Genomic DNA, 11583 nt, shown 5'->3' with positions numbered 1-11583 from the left:
CTAACACACAGAGAGACAGGGCTAACACAGAGAGAGACAGGGCTAACACAGAGAGAGACAGGGCTAACACACAGAGAGAGACAGGGCTAACACACAGAGAGAGACAGGGCTAACACAGAGAGAGAGACAGGGCTAACACAGAGAGAGACAGGGCTAACACAGAGAGAGACAGGGCTAACACACAGAGAGACAGGGCTAACACAGAGAGAGACAGGGCTAACACACAGAGAGACAGGGCTAACACACAGAGAGACAGGGCTAACACACAGAGAGACAGGGCTAACACAGAGAGAGACAGGGCTAACACAGAGAGAGACAGGGCTAACACAGAGAGAGACAGGGCTAACACACAGAGAGACAGGGCTAACACAGAGAGAGACAGGGCTAACACACAGAGAGACAGGGCTAACACACAGAGAGACCAGAGAGACAGGGCTGACACAGAGAGAGACAGGGCTAACACAGAGAGAGACAGGCTAACACAGAGAGAGAAGGACTAACACAGAGAGAGAAAAGACTAACACAGAGAGAGAAAAGACTAACACAGAGAGACAGGGCTAACACAGAGAGAGAAAAGACTAACACAGAGAGACAGGGCTAACACAGAGAGACAGGGCTAACACAGAGAGACAGGGCTAACACAGAGAGAAACAGGACTAACACAGAGAGAAACAGGACTAACACAGAGAGAAACAGGGCTAACACAGAGAGAAACAGGGCTAACACAGAGAGAAACAGGACTAACACAGGTTGTTCCGTTGTAGCCTACAACCCCATTCAGATAAAACAGCTTCTCTGTTGGTTGTTCCTTGTAGCCTCCAACCCCATTCAGATAAAACAGCTTCTCTGTTGGTTGTTCCTTGTAGCCTACAACCCCATTCAGATAAAACAGCCTCCCTGTTTGTTGTTCCTTGTAGCCTCCAACCCCATTCAGATAAAACAGCCTCCCTGTTGGTTGCTTCTTGTAGCCTACAACCCCATTCAGATAAAACAGCCTCCCTGTTGGTTGTTCCTTGTAGCCTACAACCCCATTCAGATAAAACAGCTTCTCTGTTGGTTGTTCCTTGTAGCCTCCAACCCCATTCAGATAAAACAGCTTCTCTGTTGGTTGTTCCTTGTAGCCTACAACCCCATTCAGATAAAACAGCCTCCCTGTTTGTTGTTCCGTTGTAGCCTCCAACCCCATTCAGATAAAACAGCCTCCCTGTTGGTTGCTTCTTGTAGCCTCCAACCCCATTCAGATAAAACAGCCTCCCTGTTGGTTGCTTCTTGTAGCCTACAACCCCATTCAGATAAAACAGCCTCCCTGTTTGTTGTTCCGTTGTAGCCTCCAACCCCATTCAGATAAAACAGCCTCCCTGTTGGTTGCTTCTTGTAGCCTACAACCCCATTCAGATAAAACAGCCTCCCTGTTGGTTGTTCCTTGTAGCCTACAACCCCATTCAGATAAAACAGCCTCCCTGTTTGTTGTTCCATTGTAGCTTACAACCCCATTCAGATAACTCTTACTTCCCTAATGTTATTCCATGTCCCTCCACTGTAGTTCTGCTGATCGGCCAACAGAAACAACAAGCTACAGGCCAGTTTAATAAAATGGGGCGCACCTTATTTAAAAACTACATTCAAAAAGGTTTAGCCTTCTATTGAATTTAGATTTGAAATGTCATGGGATATTTCACTGTATGTAACAATGTTATATTGGTATTTTAATTACATTTATAAAAAGACTTTTCATTGCTAAAATTGGCCTATAATTTGTTCTACAAAAATTAATACTCATAGCCTCCCAAAGTGTCCCAGTGGTCGAAGACACTGCCTGGTTCTAGTCCTGGTTCTGTCTCAGTGGTCTAAGGCACCTCATCTCAGCGCTAGCTGTGTTGCTACAGATCCTGGTTCTAGTCCTGGTTCTGTCTCAGTGGTCTAAGGCACCTCATCTCAGCGCTAGCTGTGTTGCTACAGATCCTGGTTCTAGTCCTGGTTCTGTCTCAGTGGTCTAAGGCACCTCATCTCAGCGCTAGCTGTGTTGCTACAGATCCTGGTTCTAGTCCTGGTTCTGTCTCAGTGGTCTAAGGCACCTCATCTCAGCGCTAGCTGTGTTGCTACAGATCCTGGTTCTAGTCCTGGTTCTGTCTCAGTGGTCTAAGGCACCTCATCTCAGCGCTAGCTGTGTTGCTACAGATCCTGGTTCTAGTCCTGGTTCTAGTCCAGGCTCTGTCTCAGTGGTCTAAGACACTGCCTCGCAGCGCTAGCTATGTTACTACAGATCCTGGTTCCAGTCCAGGCTCTGTCGCAGCCGGGCCGCGACCGGGAGACACACGGGGCACAATTGGCCCAGCGTCGTCCGGCTGAGGGGAGGGTTTGGCAAGAAGGGATGTTCTCTAGCGACTCCTGTGGCGGACAGGGCGCAATGCACGCTGACGTGGTCGCCAGGCTTCCTGTTTCCTGTTCACCTTCCGGGTTTGAGCGAGCATCGCGTCCTTTAGTTGGGGTTGTGTTTCGGGAAGGACGCACGGCTCTCGACCTTCGCCTCTCCCGAGTCCGTACGGGAGTAGCAGCGATGGGACAAGACTGTAACTACCAATATGAATACTCACAAAGTATTGTAATATTAAATGTCTGTTGGGATATTGAATAACCGAGGCCCCATCCCTAGCCATCCCCTGTGAGTTGTCATCGAGGCCCGTCCCTACCTGTGAGTTGTCATCGAGGCCCGTCCCTACCTGTGAGTTGTCATCGAGGCCCGTCCCTACCTGTGAGTTGTCATCGAGGCCCGTCCCTACCTGTGAGTTGTCGTCGAGGCCCGTCCCTACCTGTGAGTTGTCATCGAGGCCCGTCCCTACCTGTGAGTTGTCATCGAGGCCCATCCCTACCTGTGAGTTGTCGTCGAGGCCCATCCCTACCTGTGGGTTGTCATCGAGGCCCGTCCCTACCTGTGAGTTGTCATCGAGGCCCATCCCTACCTGTGAGTTGTCGTCGAGGCCCATCCCTACCTGTGAGTTGTCGTCAAGGCCCATCCCTACCTGTGAGTTGTCATCGAGGCCCGTCCCTACCTGTGAGTTGTCGTCGAGGCCCATCCCTACCTGTGAGTTGTCGTCGAGGCCCATCCCTACCTGTGAGTTGTCGTCGAGGCCCATCCCTACCTGTGAGTTGTCGTCGAGGCCCATCCCTACCTGTGAGTTGTCGTCGAGGCCCGTCCCTACCTGTGAGTTGTCGTCGAGGCCCGTCCCTACCTGTGAGTTGTCGTCGCAGGGCTCCAGTAGCATGCTGCTGTGAGCTGCGGAGGCTGAACTCTCTCTCCGAGGGAAGGCTGGGTTCTCCAGCAACATGTTACAGATACTGGACACACACACACACACACACACACACACACACACACACACACACACACACACACACACACACACACACACACACACACACACACACACACACACACACACACACAGAGAATAGTAAATAGCAGGATTTTTATATTTTAGTCATTTGCATTTGAGTCATTTAGCAGACACTCTTATCCAGAGCGACTTACAGTAGTGAATACATACATTTTATACATGTTTATTTTTTTTGTGCTGGCCCCCCGTGGGAATCGAACCCACAACCCTGGTGTTGCAAACACCATGCTCTACCAACTGAGCTACAGACACTCTTACCCAAAGCTACGTCACAGCACACTGCTTGTAAGAGATGGTCAGCGGTAGTCATGGAGATAGTTGTAGTTCTTTCAGGTCAGTGGTAGTCATGGAGATAGTTGTAGTTCTTTCAGGTCAGCGGTAGTCATGGAGATAGTTGTAGTTCTAACACATTGAGATCTCAGGTCAGTGGTAGTCATGGAGATAGTTGTAGTTCTAACACATTGAGGTCTTTCAGGTCAGTGGTAGTCATGGAGATAGTTGTAGTTCTTTCAGGTCAATTGTAGTTCTTTCAGGTCATTGGTAGTCATGGAGATAGTTGTAGTTCTTACACATTGAGGTCTTTCAGGTCATTGGTCTGGATGAGTTCTGCTACATAGTTCTCCTGGACATCAGGAAACAGATCCAACTAGAGAGGAGAGGAGAGGAGAGAACAGAGGAGAGGAGAGGAGAGAGAGAGGAGAGGAGAGGAGAGGAGAGGAGAGGAGAGGAGAGGAGAGGAGAGGAGAGGAGAGGAGAGGAGAGGAGAGGAGAACAGAGGAGAGGAGAACAGAGGAGAGGAGAGGAGAACAGAGGAGAGGAGAACAGAGGAGAGGAGAGGAGAACAGAGGAGAACAGAGGAGAGGAGTGGGGAGAACAGAGGAGAACAGAGGAGAGGGGAGAACAGAGGAGAGGAGAGAACAGAGGAGAGGGGAGAACAGAGGAGAGGAGAGAACAGAGGAGAGGAGAGAACAGAGGAGAGGAGAGAACAGAGGAGAGGAGAGAACAGAGGAGAGGAGAGAACAGAGGAGAGGAGAGAACAGAGGAGAGGAGAGGAGTGGGGAGAACAGAGAGGAGAGGAGTGGGGAGAACAGAGGAGAGGAGAGAACAGAGGAGAGGAGAGAACAGAGGAGAGGAGAGAACAGAGGAGAGGAGAGAACAGAGGAGAGGAGAGAACAGAGGAGAGGAGAGAACAGAGGAGAGGAGAGGAGAGAACAGAGGAGAGGAGAGAACAGAGGAGAGGAGAGAACAGAGGAGAGGAGAGAACAGAGGAGAGGAGAGAACAGAGGAGAGGTTATAGACATACTAGATGTAACTATTCATTAGAAGTGAGGGTAACTATCAATAGAGAAGTGGTTGTGTTGTGTCTGGTACTGCTCACCACTCCTCTGACCAGTACTCTGACGTGGGGCTGCAGCTGAGGTCTCTCTGGTCCCTGGATTTCCTGTTGAACTGAGGGACCTGCCCTCTCCTCCGCTGCCCTGGGGACGACAGGGGCTACGGGGTTAGGGTTTAGGGGAACAGCGAGAGCTGGGACGGCGAGGGGAGGTTCAGTAACTACCACCTGAGGACCAAGGGACAGCAGCGGGGCTCCTGGCTGGGGGTTGAGGCCCCCGAGAGTCTGGTTGCCCAGGGTGATGCGATGTCCTGTCTCCGCGGGGCCCAGACGCTCGGGGGCCGATGCTACCAGCACGGCGGGGGCCGGGACGCCGCAGGGGCCCCCAGGCCACCGTTGGGGAGCGACCTGGGGAACAAGTTGGGGACGAAGGGTTCTGGGTTGTTGCATCTGGAAAGCGCGGGTCAGGAGGAGAGCCTGGGGATCCGGGGGCGGCCGGGGCTGAGGCTGGTTGAGTGGTCCAGGGTGGAGCTGCTGTAAGGGGGATCGGGGCTGGGCATGGGGCTGAGGAGGTGCAGGGGGCTGGATGTAAGGGAGCAAAACTAACTTGACCTCCTGCAGGACAGGCCTGGTGACGGGTTGGGGTCTGGTCTGGGTTGAGGTTGAGGTGGACGGGGCGGAGGTGTCTCTGTCTCTGTACTGTGAGGTGGACGGGGCGGCGGTGTCTCTGTACTGTGAGGTGGACGGGGCGGAGGTGTCTCTGTCTCTGTACTGTGAGGTGGACGGGGCGGAGGTGTCTCTGTCTCTGTCCTGTGAGGTGGACGGGGCGGAGGTGTCTCTGTCTCTGTCCTGTGAGGTGGACGGGGCGGAGGTGTCTCTGTCTCTGTACTGTGAGGTGGATGGGGCGGAGGTGTCTCTGTACTGTGAGGTGGATGGGGCGGAGGTGTCTCTGTACTGTGAGGTGGATGGGGCGGAGGTGTCTCTGTACTGTGAGGTGGATGGGGCGGAGGTGTCTCTGTACTGTGAGGTGGATGGGGCGGAGGTGTCTCTGTCTCTGTACTGTGAGGTGGATGGGGCGGAGGTGTCTCTGTACTGTGAGGTGGATGGGGCGGAGGTGTCTCTGTACTGTGAGGTGGATGGGGCGGAGGTGTCTCTGTCTCTGTACTGTGAGGTGGATGGGGCGGAGGTGTCTCTGTCTCTGTACTGTGAGGTGGATGGGGCGGAGGTGTCTCTGTACTGTGAGGTGGATGGGGCGGAGGTGTCTCTGTACTGTGAGGTGGATGGGGCGGAGGTGTCTCTGTCTCTGTACTGTGAGGTGGATGGGGCGGAGGTGTCTCTGTCTCTGTACTGTGAGGTGGATGGGGCGGAGGTGTCTCTGTCTCTGTACTGTGAGGTGGATGGGGCGGAGGTGTCTCTGTACTGTGAGGTGGATGGGGCGGAGGTGTCTCTGTACTGTGAGGTGGATGGGGCGGAGGGGTCTCTGTACTGTGAGGTGGATGGGGCGGAGGGGTCTCTGTCTCTGTACTGTGAGGTGGATGGGGCGGAGGGGTCTCTGTACTGTGAGGTGGACGGGGCGGAGGTGTCTCTGTCTCTGTACTGTGAGGTGGATGGGGCGGAGGGGTCTCTGTACTGTGACCTCGATGGAAAGGTTGCGGTCTGATGACCCTCAACCTCTTTTAGCTCTATGATTGGTCCATCGCCTTCAGAGGCCACACCCCACAGTGCTGCTGGACGAATCACACGTCGCCGTGCCGGATTCAGGGGCTGCAGAGAAAAAGAGAGTGCAAAGGAGAGAGAGAGAGAGAGAGAGAACGGCTGGTTAGGACAGACACACAGTTAGAGAGTCTACAGACCAGACATGGGTCACCTAGTCAGCTCCAAACCTGTCCCAAGTCTGGGTTAGAGGTCAAGGTAGGGATGCTAACCATTATTAACCGGTCAGCAGCTGAACACAGAGACTGGTAGGATGGTCACCTGTCAGACAGCGAGACAGAGACCGGTAGGATGGTAGTATGCTGTCATCATCATCATCATCGTCGTCTGGCTGGTCAGACACCAGGACAGGGTGAGAGGTCAGGGGTTAAAGGTTACCTCTAGTATGCTGACATCATCATCATCGTCGTCGTCAGGTTTGTCAGAAACCAGGACAGGGCCGTTTGGGTCCAGAGCGACCGGCTCCTCGTCAGAGTCATCCAATATGGTGATGAAGTTCCTCTTACGCACTCGAAGACCTACACACACACACACACACACACACACCAAACACACACAGTTAACGGTAGCCTGTGTGTGCTCTTGCCTTGGCTTCAGAAACCCCTGCTTGTGCTGTTACCTTGGCTACGGTGGATGTTGAAGCTGACCAGGTGGATCACGTCGTCGTCGTCGTCGGCGGCGGTTCTGTCCGCCATAGTCAATCACACTGCCCCGAGTGACACGCTGCTCGCAGACACACACTGACCGACGACACTCGACACCATCCCCCCTACACACACACACACACACAGGGTTAATACCTTATACTGCTCTGATAGACAAGACCCATTATATACCCCAACACACACGGAAGAGATGTCAAGGTGCAGGCAAAGTGTATGTGGGGTCAAGAAAAGGACTCACTGACTAGAGAAACGGTTAATTCGACGGCTACTGCAGTCAACTCCAAGCCAAACAGTAACTCAGCGGATGGGGGTCTGAACTTGGCCTGTCCTTAGCTAGCTAGGGGGGGGGGGGGTCGGATGGGGGTCTGAACTTGGCCTGTCCTTAGCTAGCTAGGGGGGGTCGGATGGGGGTCTGAACTTGGCCTGTCCTTAGCTAGCTAGGGGGGGGGGGGTCGGATGGGGGTCTGAACTTGGCCTGTCCTTAGCTAGCTGGGGGGGGGGGGGGGGGGGGTCGGATGGGGGTCTGAACTTGGCCTGTCCTTAGCTAGCTAGGGGGTGGTCGGATGGGGGTCTGAACTTGGCCTGTCCTTAGCTAGCTAGGGGGTGGTCGGATGGGGGTCTGAACTTGGCCTGTCCTTAGCTAGCTAGTCATTTGTTTTGGGGGGTCGACAAAACTTTGAATTCAATACAAAAAACTTTTTTGTAGCCAACTTAGGTAGCTAGCTAATGAGTTGACGATAGTATGAAAAATGAGGAATGTAGTTAGTTAACGTTAGATAACTGTGTTTGAATGACTAACATTACTAACTAGTAAGTTAGCTGGAGTTGTCCAAGTATCAGGCTAACAAGCGTTAGCTAGCTAGCTAACTAGCAAAACAAGTTCAACAGGGAAAGTTGTCAGTCTCGAGTTAGAAGTTTATCAAAAAAGGTGTTAGCGACCCCAACTAGTTAACTACATCAACTTTAACTAACTAAGGTTAGTACTAACTAAGTTAGTTAACATTCATGTAGCCCCACAGACGTATCTTTGATTGCAGCCGTAACGTTACAGAGACAGCTAACGTTAGCTTAGCTAACTAACTACTGTACTTGTTATAGGTAGTTACTAACGTTAGTCAACTATATAGTACTGTACTAGCTAACGTTAGCAAACAGAAGTAATGTTAAAGAAACAAAAAAAATCATGTCAGTTAATAAAATAAGACAACAACAAACAAAAAAACATTTTCTATATGCTGTTGAAGTTGTCACTTTACCTGAGTGTTCACTGGCGGAGTTGGCTGTGATTTAACATGTTTGTTTACACTTTCGGTTCAGTTGTATCTGTTTGGGCTAACCTAGCTTGCTAACGAGAGACAAACACCCGCTTATACTTCAAATTAGCTACTTAACCAGTAAGATAATCTAATAAGCTAGCTATGTAATAATTAACAACGCTATAGGTCATTAAATCTCACAAATCTCGGATGTTATTGAATGTCCCAAACAAAAACAAAACAAAAAAAAAAAAATCACACTTAGCTCTAATTCAAAATATTTGGCTAACAACGAACATAACCGGAAATCGAAACAACCTACCAAAAACAAGACTGGCTACGTCAGTGCGTCACACAGACTTCAGCGCAGCAATCTGGGGGATGTAGTTCTATCAGATCATTTGTAGTTTAGTCAATTATTAAAGATATTGGCCGTGTTCGAGAACATCAAAACCGTAATATAATGTAATATATAATATAATATAATATAATGTAATATATAATATAATATAATATAATATAATGTAATATATAATATAATGTAATATATCCATGGGTGAATTGTGACTGACTGATCTACAAAATATTAAGACAGTAGTTATTTTAAGATGCAAAGGTGATTTGTTGATCAGTCAACCGCCTGCACTGTCAGCCGCAATGGCGAACAAGCCCAATAGGGAGCGTTGCTGAAGCATGCCAGATCTTACAGTGCCAAGGGTAGGTAAATTACATATCATCTAACCACATAATGGCCGTGTTCAAGGATCAAAACCCGGAAATGTATCATGAGTAAATTGTGACTGACTGACTGATCTACAAATAATAATGAGAGTTATTTATAATTCAAGGTGATTTGTAGATCAGTCAGTAGGGACTATGGTGGTCTGCTTGAAACATGTAGGAATTACAGACTGGGTCAGGGAGATGTAATACCTTTTATGCTCGCTTTCGAGGCAAGCAACACTGAAGCATGCATGAGAGCACCAGCTGTTCCGGACGACGGTGTGATCACGCTCTCCGTAGCCGATCTGAGCAAGACCTTTAAACAGGTCAACATTCAGAAGGCCACGGGGCCAGACGGATTACCAGGACGTGTACTCAGAGCATGCCTGGACCAACTGGCAAGTGCCTTCACTGACATTTTCAACCTCTCCCTGACCCAGTCTGTAATTCCTACATGTTTCAAGCAGACCACCATAGTCCCTGTGCCAAAGAACACTAAGGTAACCTGCCTAAATGACTACCGACCCGTAGCACTCACGTCTGTAGCCATGAAGTGCTTTGAAAGGCTGGTCATGGCTCACATCAACACCATTATCCCAGAAATCATAGACCCACTCCAATTCGCATACCGCCCCAACAGATCCACAGATGATGCAATCTCTATTGCCACTCCACACTGCCCTTTCCCACCTGGACAAAAGGAACACATATGTGAGAATGCTGTTCATCGACTACAGCTCAGCGTTCAACACCATGGTGCCCACGAAGCTCATCACTAAGCCAAGGACCCCGGGGACTAAACACCTCCCTCTGCAACTGGATCCTGGACTTCCTGACGGGCCGCCCCCAGGTGGTAAGGGTAGGTAACAACACATCTGCCACACTGACCCTCAACACTGGGGCCCCTCAGGGGTGCATGCTCAGTCCCCTCCTGTACTCCCTGTTCACCCACGACTGCACGGCCAGGCACGACTCCAACAGCATCATTAAATTTGCTGATGACACAATGGTGGTAGGCCTGATCACCGTCAACGATGAAGACAGCCTATAGGGAGGAGGTCAGAGACCTGGCCATGTGGTGCAAGGACAACAACCTCTCCCTCAATGTGAGCAAGACAAAGGAGTTGATCGTGGACCTCAGGAAAAAGAGGGCCAAGCACGCCCCCATTCTCATCGACAGGGCTGCAGTGGAGCAGGTTGAGACCTTCAAGTTCCTCGGTGTCCACATTTACCAACAAACTAACATGGTCTAAGCACACCAAGACAGTCGTGAAGAGGGCACGACAAAACCTATTCCCCCTCAGGGGACTGAAAATATTTGGCATGGGTCCTCAGATCCTCAAAAGGTTCTACAGCTGCACCATCGAGAGCATCCTGACTGATTGCATCACTGCCTGGTATGGCAACTGCTTGGCCTCCGACCGCAAGGCACTACAGAGGGTAGTACAAACGGCCCAGTACATCACTGGGGTCAAGCTTCCTGCCATCCAGGACCATTATACCAGGCGGTGTCAGAGGAAGGCCCTAAAGCTTGTCAAAGACTCCAGCCACCGTAGTCATAGACTGTTCTCTCGGCTACCGCACGGCAAGCGGTACCGGAGCGCAAAGTCTAGGTCCAAAAGGCTTCTAAGCAGCTTCTACCCCCAAGCCATAAGACTCCTGAACATCTAATCAAATGGCTACTCAGACTAGTTGCATTGCCCCTCCTCTTTTACACCGCTGCTACTCTCTGTTGTTATCATCTATGCATAGTCACTTTAATAACTCAACCTACATGTACATAGTACCTTGACTAACCGCTGCCCCCGCACATTGAATGTCCCGGTACCCCCTGTATATAGCCTCCACATTGACTCTGTACCGGTACCCCCTGTATATAGCCTCCACATTGACTCTGTACCGGTACCCCCCTGTATATAGCCTCCACATTGACTCTGTACCGGTACCCCCTGTATATAGCCTCTACATTGACTCTGTACCGGTACCCCCTGTATATAGCCTCCACATTGACTCTGTACCGGTACCCCCCTGTATATAGCCTCCACATTGACTCTGTACCGGTACCCCCTGTATATAGCCTCCACATTGACTCTGTACTGGTACCCCCCTGTATATAGCCTCCACATTGACTCTGTACCGTAATACCCTGTATATAGCCTCCACATTGACTCTGTACCGGTACCCCCTGTATATAGCCTCCACATTGACTCTGTACCAGTACCCCCTGTATATAGTCTCCACATTGACTCTGTACCGGTACCCCCCCTGTATATAGCCTCCACATTGACTCTGTACCGTAACACCCTGTATATAGCCTCCACATTGACTCTGTACCGGTACCCCCTGTATATAGCCTCCACACTGACTCTGTACCGTAATACCCTGTATATAGCCTCCACATTGACTCTGTACCGGTACCCCCTGTATATAGCCTCCACATTGACTCTGTACCGGTACCCCCTGTATATAGCCTCCACATTGACTCTGTACCGGTACCC

General features: G+C 50.7%; 1 protein-coding gene across 1 annotated transcript in view; it reads right to left on the bottom strand.

Annotated features, from left to right (window-relative positions):
- Positions 1-8678, bottom strand: part of LOC123731750 (uncharacterized) — a 60136-nt gene extending 51458 nt beyond the window's left edge. Inside the window, exons 1-6 of the mRNA XM_082973012.1 lie at positions 8363-8678; positions 7061-7210; positions 6820-6959; positions 4774-6492; positions 3965-4041; positions 3231-3336 (exon numbers count right to left, since the gene is read on the bottom strand). Coding sequence (XP_082829138.1) covers positions 3231-3336; positions 3965-4041; positions 4774-6492; positions 6820-6959; positions 7061-7136 — 2118 coding nt within the window. The 5' untranslated portion in view covers positions 7137-7210; positions 8363-8678. The remainder of the gene's footprint in view (positions 1-3230; positions 3337-3964; positions 4042-4773; positions 6493-6819; positions 6960-7060; positions 7211-8362) is intronic.
- Between the last annotated feature and the right edge of the window lie 2905 nt (positions 8679-11583).

Source organism: Salmo salar, chromosome 03 (genome assembly GCF_965601325.2).
Source record: "Salmo salar chromosome 03, fSalSal1, whole genome shotgun sequence".
NCBI lineage: Eukaryota > Metazoa > Chordata > Actinopteri > Salmoniformes > Salmonidae > Salmo > Salmo salar.
The sequence above is the reverse complement of the archived record's forward strand: the minus strand, read 5'-3'. Positions and strand labels throughout refer to the sequence as shown.